At 44.1% G+C, this 23155-nt stretch overlaps 1 protein-coding gene across 1 annotated transcript in view; it reads right to left on the bottom strand.

Moving 5' to 3' along the window:
- Window positions 1-633: 633 nt before the first annotated feature.
- The window catches only part of LOC147001108 (arf-GAP with SH3 domain, ANK repeat and PH domain-containing protein 2-like), a 36453-nt gene continuing 13931 nt past the window's right edge, over window positions 634-23155 (bottom strand). Inside the window, exons 2-4 of the mRNA XM_085830216.1 lie at window positions 15191-15317; window positions 14930-14990; window positions 634-787 (exon numbers count right to left, since the gene is read on the bottom strand). Of these exons, the coding sequence (XP_085686342.1) occupies window positions 634-787; window positions 14930-14990; window positions 15191-15317 (342 nt within the window). The remainder of the gene's footprint in view (window positions 788-14929; window positions 14991-15190; window positions 15318-23155) is intronic.

The following is a 23155-nucleotide window of genomic DNA, read 5'->3' as shown; positions in this document are numbered from 1 at the left end:
CACTCCTTACTTTTTCGTGGGTGTTGGGATTAGAACTCAGGTCCTCATGCTGGGTATCAAGTGTTCTTCAACACTCAGCCATTTTCCTGGTTCTTGCTTTGACAATTCCTAATCACCTATCTGAGCCTCAGATCTCATTAGAGGTTAAAAAAAGACCCGTTTTATAGAATTCTGTGAATAAACCTGATGGATGACCTCAGCTGGGGCTTGATGTCCAGCAAGCAATCGATAGATGCTTGGCTTTTATCGTCATTCTGTGCAAAGACATGCAGTCCTTTAGTACACCAGGTAGCAAGTGGGCAGAGCAATGACCTGGTGTATGGGGCCTGGGATGGGGGTCCTGGATGCCTGCACTCCCCATGCGCCAGGCCCTGTCAAGTGCAGGTACCTGCACTATCTCCAGCATTTCACTGCAGCTGATGTAGCCATTGCTGTCTAGGTCAGACATGCTGAAGGCCCACTTCAGCTTCTGTTCCAGCTTGCCCCGAGAGGTCAGATTCAGAGCAATGATGAACACTCGGAAGTTGATAGCACTGTCGCTGTTGGTGTCAAATGTGTGGCAGACATGTTCAGTGAACTTGGAGGTGTCTCTGTAGGGGAAAGAGTTGGCCTAGATCTTAAAATTGACCACAGTCAGGTGGCCAGTGTGACACTCATTGAGGAAGCCCTTCTACCACTCCTGAAGCTCATGGTCAGTGAACTCCCTGTGTTTCCGCAGGTCCTGTAGCACCTCAGGACCCAGCTTGCTGTTCTGCTTGCCCATGGCAGCTGGCAGTGGAGACTAAACCTGCAAGGCCAAGACACAAGGTAAGCTGTGGATACCTGAAACCCCAAGTCTAGCTTCCTATCACACCCTAACACCATGCTGGCTAAGCAATACCCTCTGTATGTCCAGTGCCATCCATTACAGCAGTGGTTCTCAGCCTACCTAAAGCTGCAACCCCTTAATACAGTTCCTCATGTTGTGGTGAACCCCCAGCTATAAAGTCATTTTCATTGCTACTTCATAACTGTAATTTTGCTATGGTTATGAATCATAATGTAACTATCTGATATGCAGGAGCATCTTAGGTGACTCCCTGTGAAAGGGTCATTCCATCGTCAAAGGGGTTATGATAACACAGGTTGAGATCTTCTGGGCCAGAAGAACTCAAGACCATGATAGTGCAAGCTCTGGCTTTTAGTATTTCCAGGATGACTCTCCTCAGGAGGTACAAAATGGTTTTATATAACATGGCAAAACTCAGAACACTCTAGGGAAAGACAGAAAGAATATCTTTTTATGGCTAAATACAGTCTACTTGGAGCATACATGCAGAATCGTGGTATAAGGGGACAGGGAGAGGCAAGCCTAAATCAGTGGAATGAAACTTTGTCAAATGTCCTGTAAGGGTTACACAAGAGGCAGGATCGAGACAAACTCCTCAGCTCATCAGCTTGGGGCAAAGGGGTCTCATGGACCGAATCCTGACTCTTCACTTTGAAAAGCTTGTTCTTTTTCTCGTGGGGGACCCGGTGTGTTTGTTTCTTTCCCTGTCACAGATACATTTGCTGATGCTGCATAGTAAATAAATCATGCCTGCGTAGGGGGATGTTAGTGGTGACAAGCAGGCGAGAGCCAGATTCTGCCAATTGCTTGGAGACATACAGTAGTGGTGCAGGTTCTCTAATTGCGCTTTTACAAAAGCAGCACTGACACTGTAAGTATGAACCCCTTCCTCTATACTTTGAACAATCTTCCAATCAAGCAGCTCATGATAATGACTTCCCTGTGCATCCTGAAATACAGTAAAGCACTGGGCTCCCAGTTCCCTCCAGATTTCTGAATGCAGACTATGCCTGGATCCTCTTTAAGGGGCTTACGGAGGCGGCCACGGTGGCCCTGGCCCTGAAGGTTTTACCTTCATTTTTACTTTCTCTAGACTGTTGGCTATACTCCCCAGATTGTCCTCAGACATATCCCCATAACTAGAATTTCCTTCTGCCTCTGACTTTTGGGATCGCGCCTCTCTCACCTGATTCAGGCCTCATTGCCCTTTTGGAGTTCTGCTCCATATCTTCCCTTATCCTTGATACAATCCCGTATTAGCTTCCACACTGGCAGCACCCCTTTAGCAAGAACTCCCTGTTCTTCTTCAAACTTCAAGTCCTTCCCTAACTTCTCCCACCTGAGCCCTGTAAGAAGTCTTGATACAGAGAACCAAGGAGCGACCTGATCCACTACTTTAAAAAACGTTCTCCAGGGTCTCTTTTTTCAGCCGGATTCCTTTCACTTTCAGCAAGTCCTTAAGGGCTTGGCTAACTGTTTGACCTGAGGTTGAATTCCCCATGGTGCTTGGTGCAACTTGTCCCAAAACCAGGAACCTTAACTTGTCCCAAAAATGGGAACTTTAACTTGTACCAAAACCGAGAAGCTTATAGTCTCAATCCAAGAACTTAAATTGTCCCACTTACCCGGGAACCTTACCAGCTAGCTGCCCTGACTGTGATGAGTTCTGAACATCCCCGTACGGGCCACCAATTGTCACCTCCGATTCCGACCAGCAGAAAGAAGCAATGACACTACGTTCTTCTCAAAGCAGTTTATTCAGGAACCTTTCAACATGCATGCATGAATCTCTCTCCAGGAATACTCTCTTGTGTATCTCTCTGCCCCCAATCGCAATCCCTTATATAACCCCTGATCCACACCCCATCAGCCCAGTCCACATAACAGCAGTCCATTGGCCAGAATCATCACTTGTCATATGGTCCCATCTTGCATCATGGTGTGCCTGCGCAGTTCTCACAATGGTCGTGGCTTATTTTCAGGTGTATGAGGAAGTCAGGGGCAAGTCATAAGACTTGGCTGCAGTCCTGGGCGCCAACTTGGGCAGCTGCCACATCTGCTCCCCACAGTAGCTCACCCTGACTTCAAACTTACTACATAGCTGAGGACAACCTGCACCCTTACCTTCCTGCCTCCCCTGTCTAGCAGTCACAGTTGTGAGCCAGAAAGCCTGGCTCTTTTGCAGGTTTTTTGTTGTTATTGTTGTTTTGTTTCTTTGGTTTTTTTGTTGTTTTGTTTTTTGAGACAGGGTTTCTCTGTATAGTCCTGGCTGTCCTGAAACTCACTTTGTAAACCAGGCTGGTCTTGAACACAGAAATGACCCTGACTCTGCCACCTAGTGCTGTGATAAAACGTCATTTGCAGTTTTAAGATGTCAAAATGTCTACATGTGTTCTTTTCCTTTTTTCTCTTTCAAATCTTTAAGAATATTTATCTATATAGTATGTAACAAATGATTTTCTTGTTATATAATACATTCTGAGGTTGCCTGGTACCTACAAAGGCCTGAGTAGTATGTCGGATCCCTGGAACTGGAGTTACAGAAGTTTTGAGCCACCATGTGGGTGTAGGGAACAGGACTGAACTGGGGTCCTCTGCAAGAACAGCAAGAGCCCTCTCTCCAGGATCCCATTCCCCTTAGATTTCATTTTCTACTCAAAGAAGAAGAATCCCCAAATCATAGTCGCCCAGCCTCTATCTCTTGACTGGTGGCATGTCTAAGAACCTCTGAGCTGATAGAACACTACAAGCTAAGGCCTGTCTGGGAGTGGTTTCAGGAACAAGAAATACAGACAGAGCCTTGGTGCTGGCACACAGCTCTAATCCCAGCAGTCAGAAAGCAGAGGCAGCCAGATAACTTTGAGCTCCATGCCAGCCTGGATTACAGAGAGAGGACCCTGTCTCGAAAACAAAAAACAACCGAAATGCAGAACTAGGGTCCTGGAGGACCTGCGTAGAGGGGTGCAGGCTCTCTTGAGTCCCCTGGTGAAGGCTTACTGCCAAATCCTCCCTTTTCTTGCTACATGCACTTCCTATCTCACAACCTTGCTTCTACCACGGTTTAGTGTCCTCTTTCCTTATCACCTACAGCCTGGGCTTCAACCACGAGTCAGCCAACCTCTCCCTTGCACACTGGACATTGAGCTTGACAGGGTGGCCAGTGCTGGCAGGAAGTACCCCCAGAAGCTAGCTACATCCATCTCCGAACATGAGCACACAATACCAACTTCTCCAGCCACAGAGAGTCTGCCCTAAGAGGACAAATGCGACCGCTGGTGGCTGAGGGGTCACCACAGGCCGAGGATAAGCATACAGATGAGCTGCTCTTCATGGAGCCCACTATCCAGGGCTCTAATCCACACCCCAACATAGAGTAAGACCATATCATGACTCTTGCGAAGGGATAGAAATGCCCTGGTTTTATTGTAGGTAATTCATTTTGGAAACTCAATTAAGAAAACACATGTAAAGTTGAAGCCACCCTGGGAACACGGAGGTGTGGAAAGAATAGGGCAGCCAACAGTGGGAGGGTGATACCCCTGGTGATGGTTGGTCCAAAGAATGCCTTAGTGGAGGAGGACAAGAGGTGCGAAATGAGATGTCTAGGGACAATCCAGGAAAACTAATGAGAAGGAAGGGAGGAAGGAGGGGAGGAGGAAAGAAGGAAAGAAGGAGGGAAGGAAGGAAGAAATGAGGGAGAGGGAAAAGGGCATGGGAGAGAGAAGGGAACTGGAGTACCTAGAGGAAGGGAAAATGAGCTGAACCCAGGAGGTGACTACTAGGATGATACTGTCAGAGGCAGGCCCTCGGGTGGCCCTCAGGCAGGAGACAAAACTGTGAAACAATGTGAACAGGAGACCCCAGAAAAGAGGGCAGAGTTTGGGGTGGTAGCAGGTAAAAGGTAGAGAAGTCAGGTTGGACCAAGATGGGAGGTGTGGGGTCCCCTGCTCAAATACTAGTATTGGAGAGAGAAGAGCTAGACTGGTGAAGCCATGTAGCTCCAAGGCCCTCACCACTGAACCATTCACACAGGGAATCTTACAATGTGTCTCTGGCCTGGAGTTCACTTAGAAATGTCACCAATCACATACATCTTGCTAACCAGAGAACTGACCATCAGAGAGCTGCAGAACCTCTCCTAAGTGAGCCAGTACCTGACTCCAGGATACCCGGGTATGGGACTGTGCTGGTATGACAGTCCCAGAGATTTCAATTTGGAAACAGCTGCGTTGACACCATAGCTAGCACTATGCTTGTGGCTCCTCTTCATGATCAACAGCCCTGCACCCCACAGCCTTGCCACAGACCCTTGGTTTCCAGCTCATTCATGCAGCATCCACTCACCTCATTGAACACACATCACTGCTCTGTCTGTGATTTATCATTTAACAGATGCTACTAAAATGCCAAACTCCTTGTACCTGCTCTGCAGATATCTGCCGGGAGGAGGCTGCAGTGCAGACAGCCTTGGAGGTGTTGGAGGAGAGGCTTCATTTCCCTTATTTCTCATTCCCTCCCCAATGGCTTGAAGATCTGCTCCTTACCAAATATTTCAGAGGTGGGAGCTCCAGAACACAGGGCTGTGCCTCTGCCCAGCCTTTGCCTCCTCCCTGGTATCAGGCTGCTAATTAGAATTCATGCTTTGCATTGGTTTTGGACATTCTTGCTGTTGTGGTTATAGCACACACACACACACACACACACACAGACACACACACAGAGAGAGAGAGAGAGAGAGAGAGAGAGAGAGAGAGAGAGAGAGAGAGAGAGAGAGAGAGAGAGATGGCCTTGTTCCCAGGATGTACTAATATTAATTTGGAGGCAGGAAGAACTTTGACATAGCTAACCTCCAAGCAGATCCTGAGTGACCCTCTGTGTATGCAAAGAACAAGGCGTAAGCATCAGGAGGATGGAGACCACCCGGGAACCTTCAATCCATGTTTCAGGGCTACCCCTGAGGTGCTAGAGGTTCATGGGATGTAGAAAAGGGAAAAGGAAGGGTCTGATCCTCAGGACCTGATTCTGAGGAGCAATGGCTGAAGATCTGCTCCTGCATGTAGGGTGGTGACAATAGTAATGTGTCTGGCCATCTTAAGCACCTGGGAACAATGGCATAAGCAATATGAGATAAGGAGGAAGAGAGGGTAGGATTGACCCTTTTCGGAAACTCCAGTAAAGAAGGGCTCTATGTAAAGAAGCCTTCGTCCTGGAGGGACTCCATGGAGCATAGTCCTCCCACCCTGCCATGTTCCACTACACCCAGATGGGAAAACATACCTTTACAATGCTAAGTGCTGCTGAGACTCTTCAATATCCAACAGCTAGTCCTGAGCCACAGGAACTTTCAGCCACTGCAGTCAGTGACAGTGACCACTATTCCCCTTCAAAGGGGACAAGGATTCAGTACAGACACTTGGGACAGAAGACCAACAGTCATATTGCAAGCTAGCCAAATAATCCTCCAAGAAGGACAAGAAAGCAGGCTCCCAGAAGCAGAAAGCCCCCCACCCCCACCTTAGCCTCTTTTTTGACAGATACACCCCTTCACCTGGGTGAGTGCATCACCAGAGAAGCCCATACTTGAGCAGACAGTCAGGACCTGCTCCAGTGTTTTCCAGTGTCTTGGGTTCTTGTAGTATAGATGCTTGAGTCATGCTGGATTGTGGTCCCTACTCTTGAGTGCCCTGCACTACAAATGCACATTCCTAGGCAGGACAACTAGGTTCTCTGACCAAGAAGATGGAATTTAGTGTAAAAACTGAAGGCCAACAGGGGATTTTGGAAGATGACAGAGCCTCCAGTGAGTGGTAAGCTGTCTCACATGCCTCATCTAGTGAAGGAAAATGAGATTGTGTAACTTGTGATTCATGTAAAAGAGTTGTCTAGGAGCCCAGATGCCAGGGCAGGGCTCTTGACTGTAAAGATGAAAAAGAATGCAAGGATGCAGGCAAGGCTATCTTGTCTGAGTTGACACCATCTGGCCAGAACCTCCCCTCTGTCTACTGCCCCTTGGCGCCGGGATAAAGTCATACATCAACTGGTTGCTATGTGAACAAAGATAAGCACCCAGCCCACAGGAACAAGGTCATGATGCCCTTTGGCTGACATGTAATCTTACTGTTAATGTTTGAATGAGCCAATCCCATACCTTTGTTGAAATTCATCGCACCCCTATCCCTTTTTCTTTCATAAAAACCCCTAGCTCTGGAGACTCGGAGTCGACTCCCCTGCCTTCTGTGTGAGGTACATGTCAGTCCAGAGATCTGCCAATAAAGCCTCGTGTGTATTGCAACAAGAAGGATTCTTGCGTGTTCATGGATGCTACCTATCCCTGGATTAGAGTAGGGGTCACCATATAGTGGGGGGAGTCCTACATTGGGGGCTCGTCTGGGATTTGGGAGCACCCAGAACCCCAAGAATACCCCTTGGAGGTATATCTGTGTGAGTTTGGTGTGTCTGAGTGCGGTGCCGCTGAATCTGTGTCTCGGTTTTTCAGTTTTAGTATTCTGGCAGCTGTCACTGAGGTCTGTGTGGGTCCAGTGGCTGTGGAAGATGTCCTGAGTCCACAAGCTGCAACCCTGGGAAGACGTTCCAAGGGTGACCCTGAAGGAAGTGCTCAGGGTATGGGACAGCCGGGATGACCCGGCTGTCCTCTGGCAGAGTGAGGGAGATCAGGTGCTCTTTCTGCCACAGGGGGAGTGGACGCGGAATCCCACACCATCAGAGGTAGCGTTTGGCTGGTTGTATAGGTCCAGGCAGAGATGAGTGTGCTTGGACGTTCTGGTGTCCCTTGTCTCTGTCTTCATTTTGTCTCTGTTTTTGATTTTTGTCATGGGACAGACTGTCTCAACCCCGTTATCTTTGACTGAGGACCATTGGACGGACGTTAGGGCAAAAGGACGAAATCTATCAGTAATAGTTAAGAAGAAACCTTGGCAGACTTACTGTACCTCAGAATGGCCCACTTTTTGGGGTGGGTTGGCCTCCCGAAGAAACGTTTGATCTCCCTACCATTAGGTCTGTAAAGGCCGTTGTTTTTCAGGAAGGATCATGATCGCACCCAGACCAGCAACTGTACATCACAGTGTTGGAAGATTTAGCACGATTTCCGCCTGTGTGGGTTCGTCCATTTCTCCCACCCCTACGTCCAGGTACCAAGGTTTTGATGGTCTGAGAGAATGCTGAGAAGGGGAAATCGAAACTACTACCTGGAGAAGCCAGCGAAAAATCTATTCTGCCACAGCCAGAAGCCATTTCTAAAATCTACCCAGAAATAGAGTGGCCCCCTGAATGGCCCGACTCACTACCACCACCTGAGTTCTGAGCTGCAGAGATTTACTGCACCCCATCAGACTGAACCATCTTCCCATTCTCTCTGGCCACAAATATCTCCACTCCTTCTGTATCCATCCCGATGGCTGCCACTGGGCCTGTGCTCCCACACCTTCTTCAGGCTCTCTCCGAGCTCACATCTTAGCCTTCCTGGAATACATTGTCGAAAAGTAAACCCTCTACATACAACCTTCTAAGCCTAACCTCTTTCCAGCTTTACTTTTTCCAATATTATATAATGAGTTCAAGGCCCAGGCTTTACTTTGCTTTTCTTTGCCATTAGGAGCCAGAGTCCTCAAGATCACTGGGGACAGAGTATATTCTTAATACATGCTGAGCACAACCATACTGCCTGCCAAGGTAGACAGCTAGCAGCAAGGCTGTGCCCCAGACTTGTACATACTTTCATCCACAGGCAGGTGGGTGGGAATGAAGGAGGTGCCAATCATCAGAGGGATCTTTCTACTGATCATCCTCTGACTTCTGACCGCATAGCAAAGTTCTGACATAAGATTAAGAACTATCTGACCCAGACTCTCTTCATTCAGTGCCGAGGTGTGTTTGACTACAGAGGAGGCACTGGGTGTACACCAAAGCATCCAAGGGCCTCAGGATGAGAAGAGACACTATAGCCTAGAACTTGTACTCCTCTGACCTCTTTGTCTGCTCCAGCTTCCAGACATCAGTTTCCAGGCTTGACTGGACCCTACCATACACTTGTGCATGGATGGCATCTGGAGTCAAGGACCATGGGGCCTAGAGGCATGTATGAAGGTGACATTCAGTCATATAGACTCAGAAACTGCTTTCTTTAGCCCCAGCAGTGCACACCATATTTCATTGTGTTTACTTTCGATTGAGGGGACCCAAAGACCCTCTTTCTGAACACAGGGCTTCTTTCTGGGTATCTCCTTCAGACTCACTGACAACCTGGACAGAGTGTCTATGGAGTGTGGGGGAGTGAAGAAAAAGGCAGCAGGAGATATCCTCTCCCTCCAGGAGATGAAGGCCAGAAAGGAACTCCACCCACAGGAAGTCCTGAGGACACCCTGTGCCATGAAATTCCCTCTATGAATGCTATAGGAACTTGGGTGTCTGGGGCTGGGGGTAGGGGTGACGGAGACCCAGCCACTCCCAGGTCTTCTAGGAACACCTGGTCTAAGTCTCTAGGGAACTAACTGACTTTACTAGATCCAGGGACAAAAGTATCACTTGACATTTGCCTCTGCATCTTGCAGACCTCTTGAGGTAGCATCCATTGGGATTAGAAAGAACCATGAAACATGCACAAACTCTGAATCAATGGTGGTGATGCTGGCCTCATGGTTAAGTAGGCCTGGCTCATCCTGGTACTTACAGGGTTCTTCTTACCTCTCAGCCTCCATTTCATGACCTGTCCTCTGAGATCCCTGAAGAGACTGTCCCCACAGTCTCTGCAAATGGCACCCCTTTCATCCACAGCTCTAATGCTCTGCAGGCCTATTGGCCTTGGAGTGACTTATCTAGGACCAAGTGGAGGCCCAGGCAAAGCAGGGATCAGAACCACTGGGGGATGATGCACAGGCTCGACAAGCTGCTAGACGATGCCCGTGGAAAAGAAGAAGAGAGGGAGGAGAATCCTCCCTCAAAGTTTCAGAAAAGTATTGACAACCAAATCCTAGAAGAAAAACTTCCTAACAAAAAGAAAACACACGAATCATCAAAACGCCAAACAGAAAGGACAAAAAATAAAGTCTCTTCCCTGTGTAATAATAAAAACACACAGTTCAAGAAAAGAATACTAAAAGCTGCAAAGGTAAAAAGCCAGGAAAAACATAAAGGAAGATCTACTAAGATCACAGTTGTCTCCTTGGAGTCTACAGACGCCAGAAGGGTTTGTACACATGTGCTGCAGAAACAACAGATGCCTGGATTTTAATATGTAATAAAATGACTACACCATAAATGGAAAAAAATTAAGATACTTCACGATAAACTCAAATTTAAACAACCTCTCTCTAAATATACTGACCAACACAAAGATATAGAGGTAGAATCTAACCCGAGGAAGTTAAGGATACACATGAAAACACGGGTAGTAAATAATCTCTTACTGTCTACAAAAGAAGGGAAAGCACACACAGCCCAACACCAACACCACCCGCAGCTGCAACAACAACAACAAAATACAAGGAGTTAGCAATTACCATTTATTGACTCATTCAATAAAAACAAGTTTTGATTTGGGAGAAAATGTAGCTGTAAGTTGGCCCAGGACTTTGCCGTTCTTGTGTTTGAAAGCTATACAACTTTATCTTTTAGGTTGGGTGTGGGAGGTGAGGTTTCGAAGATACACTTCTGAGTATACTTTTGTGTCTCTCACTGATCAGTAGTGACTTAATTCCAATAAATTCTTTTTGTTTTTTTCCTTTTTTTGTTTTCCCAAACAGGGTTTCACTGTGTAGCCCTGGCTGTCCTGGAATGCACTCTAGACTAGTCTGGCTTCGAACTCAGCAATCTGCCTGCATCTGCCTCCCTAGTGCTAGGATTAAAGGAGTGTACCACCACCACACAGCCCAATAAATTCTTATCCTTTCCATTTTCCTGGCGTGTGAGTTGTGTTGAACCTGACAGGACCCAACAATGTAAAGGCTTTACCACATTGCTGACATTCATAGCATCGGTCACCAGTACGAAAAGTCTCATAAAAAGAAGAATATACATAAAAAGAAGCTCAATGAAAAAGCTTCACCATACTAAATAGATTCACAATGTTTCTACCCAGTTCAAATTCTTCCACGATGAAGATGACTAAAAAATTGTGCAAAGGCTTTGCCACATTAAATTTACTCAGAGGGTTTCTCCCTCAGCCTTTCAATGGCTAGGAACAGATCTCATGACCAAATCAACTCTCAGAAAAGCAAACATTTAAATTGGGGTTTCTCTGCCATGCAGTTTGTCTTGTGTGTGCCTAAAGAATTATGACATGCAAAGGCTTTACAACGTTCATAACATTGACATGGGTTCTCACTTGTATGTGATCTATTATGTCATCGTAGATGACCGTGACATCAAATGCTTTACTACACCGATTACCTTCCTAAGGTTTCTGTCTTCTATGTGTTCTTTAAAAATAATGGAGACTATAGAGTTGTAAAAAGTCTTTACCACATTGATTATAGAGACAATAACTTTGAGAAAAGGCTTTACACATTGATTACATTTCGAAGGTTTCTCTCCATTATGGGTTCTTTTATGATACTGGAGACAACTGTGACCTACAAAAGCTTTACCACATTGATTACATTAATAGAGTTTCTCTCCAGTATGTTTTTTTTTTACATTTCAATCTTTTATTAGATATTTTCTTCATTTACATTTAAAAAGCTATCCTGAAAGTCCACCTATACACTCCCCCAACACTGCTCCCCTACCCACCCAATCCCACTTCTGGGCCCTGGCATTCCCCTGTACTGGGGCTTAAAACGTTTGCAAGACCAAGGGGCCTCTCTTCCCAATGATGGCAGACTAGGCCATCTTCTGCTACATATGCAGCTAGAGACATGAGCTCTGGGGGGTATTGGTTAGTTTCTATTGTTCTGCCTACAGGGATGTAGACCCCTTCAGCTCCTTGGGGACTTTCTCTAGCTCCTCCAATGACGGCCCTGTGTTCCATCCAATAGATGACTGTGAGCATCCACTTCTGTGTTTGCCAGGTATTGGAATAGCCTCACAAGGGACAGCTATATCAGGAAAGTATGTGTTCTTTTATGATATTGGAGATGACTGTGACCTGTAAAGGCTTTACCACATTGAAAACATTCATAGAACTTCTCGCCAGTACGTTTAGTTTTCTGACTTTGGAGATGACTGTGACATGCAAAGGCTTTACCAATTACATTCTTAGGGTTTCTCTCCAGTATGTGTTCTTTAATGACATTGGGGATAACTGGGTCATGCAAAGCCTTTACCACATTGATTATATTCATAGGGTTTCTCTCCAGTATGTGTTCTTTTATGACGGTGGAGATGACTGGGTCTTGCAAAGGTTTTACCACATTGATTACATTCATAGGGTTTCTCTCCAGTATGTGTTCTTTTATGACGTTGGAGATTACTGAGTTGTGCAAAGGCTTTACCACATTGATTACATTCATAGGGTTTCTCTCCAGTATGTGTTCTTTTATGACCGTGGAGATGACTGTGACTTGCAAAGGCTTTACCACATTGATTACATTCATAGGGTTTCTCTCCAGTATGTGTTCTGTTATGACATTTTAAACTACGGAGTTGTGCAAAGGCTTTACCACATTGATTACATTCATAGGGTTTCTCTCCAGTATGTGTTCTGTTATGACATTTTAAACTACAGAGTTGTGCAAAGGCTTTACCACACTGATTACATTCATAGGGTTTCTCTCCAGTATGTGTTCTTTTATGTCTTTGGAAACTACTGCATAGTCCAAAGGCTTTACCACATTGATTACATTCATAGGGTGTCTCTCCAGTATGTGTTCTTTTATGACATTGGAAACTACTGCGTAGTGCAAAGGCTTTACCACATTGAATACATTCATAGGGTTTCTCTCCAGTATGTGTTCTTTTATGAGATTGGAGATTACTGAGTTGTGCAAAGGCTTTACCACATTGATTACATTTATAGGGTTTCTCTTCAGTATGTGTTCTTTTATGATATTGGAGACCACTGTTACTTGTAAAAGCTTTACCACATTGATTACATTCATAGGGTTTCTCTTCAGTATGTGTTCTTTTATGATATTGGAGACCACTTTGACTTGTAAAAGCTTTACCACATTGATTACATTCATAGGGTTTCTCTTCAGTATGTGTTCTTTTATGATATTGGAGACCACTTTGACTTGTAAAAGCTTTACCACATTGATTACATTCATAGGGTTTCTCTCCAGTATGTGTTCTTTTATGACATTGGAGATCACTGTGACGTGCAAAGGTTTTACCACATTGATTACATTCATAGGGTTTCTCTCCAGTATGTGTTCTTTTATGACGGTGGAGACTACTGAGTTGTGCAAAGGATTTACCACATTGATTACATTTGTAGGGTTTCTCTCCAGTATGTGTTCTTTTATGATATTGGAGATGACTGTGACGTGCAAATGCTTTCCCACATTGATTACATTCATAGGGTTTCTCTCCAGTATGTGTTCTTTTATGATATTGGAGACCACTGTGACTTGTAAAAGCTTTACCACATTGATGACATTCATAAGGTTTCTCTCCAGTATAGGTTCTTTTGTGATATTTAAGATGACTGGGTGTTGGTAAGGCTTTACCACATTGGTTATGTTCATGTGTTTTCTCTCCAATTTGTCTTTCTTTATGACACTGGAGATGACTGGGACATGAAAAGGCTTTAGAACGTTCATTACATTCATAGAGTTTCTCTCCACCATGATTACTTACATACCTGCAATGAAAATTGGTACATGTGATATGTTTACTACATTAATTTCCCTGTTCAGTCATTTCATCAAGATGAATAAAGTTTACAAATTGGTCTAATGATAAAGATGTACCAGATCATCTGGTTTTATCACTTTATATGTTCATGGTGTTCTCCCTCATTATGGGTTGTTTTGCATCTTTCGAGATATCTGTGATGGTTATTACATGGCTAACATTTATAATATCCTTTTTATATGGGATATTTATATGATGTATTTCATCTATATGAGGAAAATAGAACAACTCATAGCTTTATAACAGTAATTGCTTTCATAATTTTTCCTGTAGCGTGAATTGTAGCACATTTGAATGTGAACCAGGACAAACAAAAGAATTTACAAATTCCTAGTACCCATAAAGATTTTCTACAGTGTGAGCTTTGGGAAGTTCCCAGTAAAATTAGAAAACGAATTCATTGCAAACTTTTATCATATTCAGAATGTCTACCAAAGATAGAATCTGACAATTTTCTCACAGTTCTGGGATAGAAAGTGGTACATTGCTTCTTTCAATATCCCTATGCTCACATGGCTTTTATCCATTGGGACACATGATTAATATATATATATATATATATTAATAGAAGAGTAACAGGAGGTTTCCACACTGCATTCACACTATTTGACTTTTTCTTAATCATAGACGTGTAATATATGAATTAAGGTTTCTCCTATGACAACACTCTTGACTTTCATAAACTGTACCCTAAACAAATGATCAATTTCACTATAAGAATATGAGTATCACCAACTTTCCCATGGATTATTTGCTTATTGGAAGGTTTTGCATATATATTTATCACTATTCGATGTGCAATATCTAAGTCTTATAAGTCTATACATATTGTCAGATCAGTATAGCTCTAATAGAGGTACAAATTGAATAAAGGTATCTCTTAAGGCAATGTTTTCTCATCTTGAGGAATGCTTCGATAGATAAATCAGATAACTACATCGAAGCAGAACATTTTTTTAAGAATATTATAATTAGGGCTGGCGAGATGGCTCAGTAGTTAAGAGCACAGACTGCTCTTCCAAAGGTCCTGAGTTCAAATCCCGGCAACCACATGGTGGCTCACAACCATCAGTAACGAAATCTGATGCCCTCTTCTGGAGTATCTGAGGACAGCTACAGAGTACTTACATATAATAAATAAATAAATAAATCTTAAAAAAATAATATTGTAATTATATTTACACTTCAAGTATTGATATTTTACACTCCTGATTTTCTTTACAGCTTCCATAACATAGTAAAATTTCTTCAGAGGCATAATTGCATCAGCTTGCACATGAAAATTACCTTTCATTTCTTCTTGAACTTTGACAATGTCTTTCAATATGATGGTTTTCCCAAGTGTAGCCTAAAAGACAGTACCAGAGAAATGAATGATACAGTATTGGAAATAAGGCAAAATTCAAGGTACTGTGAATTTTCCTATCACTGAACACTATTTACTCAGCTCAGTCTTCCTTGTTCTCAATTGTAATAACAGAGCATCATCACTCACCAAGACATGTCTTCCCACTATTTTGAAAAGCCAAAGAAAATTCACAGTCATACCTATAACAGTGAGGTTCCAGTAGGTCTCCAGCATCACATCTTTGTAGAGACTCTTCTGGGAAGGATCCAGCAAATTCCACTCTTCCCCAGTGAAGTTCACGTACACATGATCATAAGTCACTGCATCCTAAAATATCCCATACGTGTATACATCACAAAGCATGGTACTGATCAGTATAGCTGATCAGTATCACTGTAAAGTAAATGTATGCTTCCTTCACCATATATTCATGTAATTCTGGTGCTTCCTCCACTGACTTCCTGACACAGAAGTTATAATCTAAGTACCATAACATTTTAAAGGAAATTGAGTTGAAGGTTCACCTGTGTTGCTTATGAACATTTTAAATAAATAGGAAAAAGTCTTTCAAGAGGAATTCCAATTGAGAGGGAGATGTAGGGTGAAACAGATCAACAGTACTGAGGACACATCCCAGAAATTGTAAGAAGAATCACAAACGAGAAAAATCCTGGACAACCAGGGTGTATTTGTTCATGTCTTTAATCCCAGAGTCACAGGTAGGTATACGTCATTGAGGTGGATCCCAGTCTGTTCTATGTAACACATTCCAGGGCAGCAAAGGTTACATATTAAGACCCTTACTCCACTGCAAAAATCAACCACGGAGACAAAAATGATAGAAAGATCTCAGTTGTTTACTATAGTTCCTAGAAAGAAGTATACATTCCCTGCACTTCTGTACTCATCTAGCAGAAACAGGAAGTGTACCGCTTTAAACTGCAACATTAGTAAAACTTTACTAGCAATCAAGGCACATTTAATGGACCAATGGACAGATGAAAATATTATTAATATAAGTGTTGAACATAAAAAGCAGCATAAGGCAGGAGAGAGCGATAACTCAGCCGAGGAAAGCGTTGCTGGTCTTCCAGATAACAGTGGTCAATTACTAGCATTCACGTGACCCATGGCTTTATGAATAGGAGTTCTGAATCCACCTTCCAACAACACTAAGGATGAGGCACACATGATATTCATATTCACGCACACAGGCAAAACACTAATATTTATTTAAAAATTTCAAAACAATCACAAGAGTTTGGGGAAACATCAACACCCAGAATACAATGACCCTGAACCCTCAGGCAGTATTGATGTCATGAGCATATGCCATCCTAAAAACTAGACTATAATCTATGTGCCCACGGGGTACATACGGGGCCCCAACCCCACTTAACGGAGAAACAGAGAAGATTGGCAGGAGGGAGTCTGTGAGGGCAGGGACCTAGAATACGGACAGTGATCAGGGTGATAATGAATATCTAAATTATAGGATAAACAAAAAAAAAGGAAAGAAAGAAATAGGAAAATTTTGAATGTATATACACTTTCATCTTCCCCAAGATGAATCTAGAAAGGCTCCTGCACTGTTTAATGTCTAAAGTCTCTGCTGACACTCAAGATAATATCTTGACAGCCACATCTTACAAAATCAGAAAGCAAGTTATATCTTTCTAACACAAAATGGCACTGAATACCCCTTCCCATTCCAATCGATAGGAATGTGCACATAGGGAGAGAAGATTGGACCAAGGCAAGAAAAACAGCAGGGCAAACACCAAATCCTATAGCTTTGTCTCAAACACATTGGACTTCAATTGCTAAAGGCATAGATGGTGCTCTTCCTGTAACTTCTCATACATCTCTCAGTTTGGGTACTTCATCTCCCTGTAAGCATCTCTCCATGGCAGATTTCTCAATGTGTTAGTTTTCTCTACAACCTGTGGTCACAAAATGCAACTCAAGCATCAACCGCACCACCTAAATGCAAGGAACTCAGAGTCTTCCCTGGGATCCTGACTTTGTCAAAAGATGGCTGGAATGGTGCTAAACTGAAACCATAGAGAAAGAATCTTTGACCACGCTATTTTCATCTTTCATTTTACAGAAGCGGCACAATGTGGATGATGCTGTGACGTTTGGCTTCTAAATTAATAGACCCTGTCTTCCTTGGACCACATTTGCAGCAGTTTTTGTTTAAGGTTCCATCCTGGGATGAGGAAACACTTTGAATACTCCTTCCATTAATTTAAAACACAGCAAGCAGGAGGAAGTGCTACAGTTAGGGTACCTTCATAGGCATATACCCACAAGGGCATTTTCTCCATTAAGTTCATAGCCACTTTATTTATAACAGTTAGAAACAGGAAAGAATGCAGATGTTCCTCAACTGAAATGTGGACACAAAAAAAACATGTTTCATTTACAAAATGGGATGCTATTCAGATATAAAAAACAAGGACATCATGAATTTTGCAGAGAAATGGGTACAATTAGAAACTAATATCTGGAATGAGGTAACTCAGGCCCAAAAGGACATGCATGTATGTACTCACTTACAAGTGAATAATAACCATAAGTACAGGATACCCACACTGCACTTCATAGACCTGAAGACAGTAAACCACACAAGGCACAAATGAGCATGGTTGAATCTCACTCTGAAGGGGGTATGAAAGAGACAGAAGAGGCAGGTAGAAGGGAGAAAACTGGATGGGACGGTAGTCAAGAAAGAAGGGGAGTGTTAAACAGGTGTGGTAAGAGACAAGAGAATGACAGAAAGCCAGGAAAATGAAATGAAATCAGCAGATGCTGGGAGGGTTAGGGTGGAGGCATCTGTCGAATGTGCCTGAGAATATGAATGGGAGGGCACAAATGCGGCTAGGGAGGTGACTTAGTTTAGATATATAGCATTGAGTTATGGACCATGAAGAGGTGACATCTTGCAGTCAGGCAGAACCAGCAGTGAAGTGTTCAGTACACCAAGAAAACCAAATATCTTTCCTCCCAAAATTTGTTCTGTCTGCAAGTAAGGTAGGCACAAAGTTGTGGAGAGCTGCGAGAACAATAGCTCCGGACAAGTGGCACCAAGAACCCGGGAACTTCATACCATCACTGGTGCAAGGGACACCCTCCTTTCGCGGTATCTAGAATGGAAAGCTTTGTGGCAAGACTCCTGCCAAGCACAGGCAAGGGCCAATGCCGCCGTTGAAGGGGACCAAAGAACAGGGACTTTTGAGTTGCTTACAGGTCAGGGACAACACGCTACTAACCAGACAAATTACCATTGGGGAGCGTACGCCCAGATCTCAGCTGCCGCCATTAAGGCAGGAAGGCACTCTCTAGGAAGGGAGAGGCAAGTGGACATTTGACAAAGATTACTCAGGGCGCCCAGGAGTCGTTCTCAGACTTTGTGGCTAGAATAACAGAAGCGGCAGGGAGAATTTTTGGAGACCCAGAGGCAGCTATGCCTTTAATTGAACAGTTGGTCTATGAACAGGCTACGCAGGAATGCACAGCAGCTATTACACCCAGAAAGAGCAAGGAATTGCAGGACTGGTTGAAGGTTTGCCGTGAGCTTGGAGGGCCACTCACTAATGCCGGTTTGGCAGCTGCCATTCTACAAGGGCAGAAGCGCCCTGACACGGCTGAGCTCAAACTCTGCTATAATTGTGGCAAACCAGGACACTTAAAAAAGGACCGCAGAGCCCTTGTCAAAAGGAGAGCGCCAGGACTGTGTACTAAGTGTGGGAAAGGATATTATTGGGCCAGAGATTGTCACTCAGTCAAGGACATTCGAAGCAGGCCCCTGCAGCCAGGATTTCCTCAAGCAGTAGAGAATGAGGCGGACCTAGTCCAGCCTCATTTTAATAAAACAAAAAGGGGGAGATGTGTAGAGCCGTGAGCAATCGCCATTAGGAGATGGCACTGGCTTCCGCTGTGCCTAACTAATAAGCAAGCCTTGTGCACAGGTTCAAGAGTGAATTCATACCAAGTCACTGTCCATCTCGGTGCACAGTAATGAGGTGATGGGCGAGCAACAAATCAGGTGGTGACACGCCACGCTGAGGGCTATATAAGCAGGACCATTTTCCAGGATCTAGGTCTTCCCTCCTGAAGAAGCAATAAAGCTTTTGCTGCAGAAGAATCCGGTCATCTGAGTGTGTTCTTGCCAGCGAGAACAATAGCACGGGACACAAAGTTGAAACAGAGACTGAGGGAATGGCCAAACAATACCCTGCCCAACTGGTAACCCATCCCAGGGGACGCACCAAGGCTGGCATTACTGAGGATAATTTGTTATACTTGCAGATAGTAGCTTAGCATCACTGTCCTTTGAGAATCTCCATCCAGCATCTGACTGAAACATGTGCAAAGACCCACAGTCTAACACTGGACAGGGCTCAGGGAGTATTTTAAAAGAGTTGGGGAAAGAATTGACGGCCTCTGAAAGAATAGGAAGTCCATGAGAAGACCCTCAGAGTCAAATAACCCAGAACCTAGGAGACTCTCAGAGATGGAGCCACCAACCAAAAAGCACACACAGGCTGGGACGGAGGCCCCCACCATCCAGAGCAGGACATATCCCTTAAGGTGTTCCTGTCTGTGCAAACTCTTTCCCTAACTGAGCTGCCTTGTCTGACCTCAGTGGGAAAGGATGTGTCTAACCCTGCAGAGACTTAACCCTGCAGAGACTTGACATGCCATATGGGGGATACTCAAGTGGTTCCCACCCTCTCTGGGGAGATAAAAGGGAGTCAGTGATGAGGGACTGTGGTAGGTGAAATGTGATGGGTGTACCGATATGAATGTAACATGAATAAAGAAGTAGGAAGATTGGACAAATACTTATCAATAGAATAAAAATATACAAATCAGGCAATAATTTTTACTCAATACTCAATATCTTAGGGCATAAGCCAAGTACAAAAGATTTTTTTTGACCAATATATCACACAAATGACCTCTTCCTAAAGTTTTCAGTCCATTTTCCACTGAAATATTATGACCTCAACTTCGTGTGGCTGCATTACTGTCAACACTCCAATCTTCCAGACCCTATGGGAACAACCGATTAAGCTCCATGTACAGCTTTCTATGACTTTTGCCATCTCAATTTCTGATATTTTACATATTCCTTCAAAAGAGACTATAGATTCTGTCCAGCAGCAAAATCGGCTTTTGAAACAATTGCTGTTATTGTTATTTTTTTTGTTCTACCTTGCAACTCTGCTGCTGTGATTGTTTCCTCTGAGCAGAAGCATCGAAGGTAATAAATGTTTGTTTTACATGGTTCTGTCGGATCACAGCCCACCATACTGGGAGCTCAGACTAGAAACTGAAGCTAGAAAATGAAGGCAAAAACATTTGACAAACACTACTTCCTGCTTTGCTTTCTTGCTTGGTCACTCTCTCATGCTCTGTAGCCTCCCTCAGCCTTGAAGCAGGATGATCCAGACTTTGACCTTGCTGCCACTAAGAAGGAGATTACCTAGTGTCCTAGTCAGGGTTTCTATTCCTAAACAAACATCATGACCAAGAAGCAAGTAAGGGAGGAAAGGGTTTATTCGACTTACATTTCCATAAAGCTGTTCTTCACCAAGGAAGTCAGGACTAGAACTCAAGCAGGTCAAAAAGCAGGAGCAGATGCAGAGGCCATGGAGGGATGTTACTTACTGGCTTGCCTCCCCTGGCTTGATCAGCCTGCTCTCTTATAGAACCAAGACTACCAGCCCAGAGATGGTCCCACCCACAAGGGGCTTTCCCCCTTGATCACTAATGGAAAAATGCCTTACAGTTGGATAACATGGAGGCATTTCCTCAACTGAAGCTCCTTTCTCTGTGATAAATCCGGCTGTGTCAAGTAGACACATAAAACCAGCCAGTACACCTAGGGTAGAGCCTTCTGACCTTGATGGCTCTATTTGCTCTTCTCCAATACTCTGCTTCCTGCTGAAAGGTCCTAGAGACTATCTGGAGACAAGCCCTGTAGATCACCTATGGGCTGGCTCCAGGCACAAAGAATGGGCTGTCAGAGGATGGGCCTACCCTCTTTATAAGCAGGGACTCTCAGTAAACTTCAGAGGCTTTGAACAGAAAGGATTGTCTTGGCCTCATTCTTTTGTTGCCCTCTGATCTCTTTCAGCCCGGGGCTGCCTTTCTGGGGAACCCAGTTCACATGGCCACAGGGAGCTACAATTCTCACCTAGCTCTCTCATCCAACCCACGACCACTTGCTTCCCAATATTGCCACCCTTCATGGAAGAGTCTTCCTATATCAATTATCAACATTATCTCTCAGAGACATAGAAACCAGCCATTCTGATAAGGGCACACCTGCAACTGAGGCTCCTTCAGATGACTGTAGTCTGAAATGTTGAGTTAAAACAACTATGACACAGAGACAATAATAAATGAGAAAGTTGTAAAATTCCAAAACCAACGATCTAACCATCTCATTACAGGACCCCTGCCACCACATCAGGGAGTTGGAGTAGTGTCTGAGCCAGGATAAAATGGGAAGGGCTCCTTGCTCAGAGCATGGGAAGATACAGTGGAATGGGGAAAAGAGAGGCTGCACTGCCCTGTGGTGACGTGTCCTTAACCCTGGATTCCCAGGTCAGTGAGACCAAAGAGGTGGCCAAACAGCTAGAAGGTGAATAAAGGAGCAGATTGCCCCACAGACCTGGAAATAAGACTGCTGGTCTAAGGAAGATATGTTAATTTTGCTGTAAGGGATGAAAAACATCCTCCCGTATACTGACAGCTCCAAGTTCAAAACTACAGAGTCACATATAGACTGAGAACAGGGTTGTTTAGAAGGTCTTTGTCCTTTCCACCTTTTTGCAGAGTCTGATTTTGCCCTGAATGTGGTCAATTTAATGGGTACAGGTCCTCTTGATAAGAAGGACTTAACCCAAGGTGGAGGGTGAGTAATTATATCAATTGGGATGGAAACAGTCTCACTTCCTCTCTCAGTAAGAGAACACTAAAGTGGCACACACATAATAGAGGGCCACAAGGGGGCGGTGCAGGCTACGTAGCATATTCCACCACTTGTACAGAGGAGAAAATGGCAGCTGTGAGCCATGGAGCAGAGTTCCAAGACTGCTGTAACTTCTAAGAAATTAAGACCAGGGGCACACGACCCCTGTTCCATGACCTGGAACATCTTCCTAGCCCTTTCTTGCCATGATACTCCAGCATTTCCACTTCATTGGAGTTCCACATTTGCTTTGTTCATCTCCCTCCATGGGTACTCAAGAAAAATCAAAAACCAAGGTACACAGACACATTTCTGACAGACACGTCACTGATACAAAGAACAGCAATGACACATCCTAACAGTGGTCTTTCAACCCTTCAGATGGGAGTCCTGAGGGTCTTGGGGTTCCAGTCAAAGCATCAAGGTTTTATGCCCAACTCACAGAAACTGCAATGACCAGCACAGAGCCAATTGCAATGCAAACACACAGAGGTCTTTTTTATGAGCTTAGTAACAAGGACTCTCAGCAGTCAAACTACCATTAGATACAAACTGAGAGACCAAGTCTAGAGGTTTTGAGTATTTATTGTAGTTACAACAAGAGTGGGGAGTTTGCATACAAATCAGCATTGTTAATATTTTAAAAAGTGTATGTCTGGCATAATGTGCAGGAACCAAGCAAGGGGGGCAAAGAAAAAAAAATGACAACCATGATGGGTAAGCTGTTTTTGGTTTTGTTTACTATAGGAGGTCTTAGGTATCTCTATGTAGCTTGATCCTGCTGATGTACCTTAACTGGCTGTTGATAAGGGGATTTTGTCATGGGATTTTTGCTGGAATGTACAAATGTACATTCTCAAAACGCAAACTGTTTGGGATTTACAAACTCCTCTCTGTTGCTAACCCGCTGATTATAGACAGAAACTCGTGGTAAACCACAACCATGCCTGTCTGTAGACTAGACTTTGTCCAAAGACTACCTGACTATCTGTTACTGTAGACACTAATACCAGCTGCCCTTACCACTGGAACAGAATACCACTGGAAATTTCCTCTCCTCCTGTGCAAGCCTCCTATAAACACCATAGACAATCTCCACATGCCCATCCATTCCTGCCTCATCCCTCTGTCTCAGCCCCCACTTGGGCAGATACTCCCTGTTCAACCACATTCCATG

Source organism: Mus caroli, unplaced genomic scaffold, assembly GCF_978045245.1.
Source record: "Mus caroli unplaced genomic scaffold, Mus_caroli_1 scaffold_14, whole genome shotgun sequence".
Classification (NCBI taxonomy): domain Eukaryota; kingdom Metazoa; phylum Chordata; class Mammalia; order Rodentia; family Muridae; genus Mus; species Mus caroli.
The sequence above is the reverse complement of the archived record's forward strand: the minus strand, read 5'-3'. Positions and strand labels throughout refer to the sequence as shown.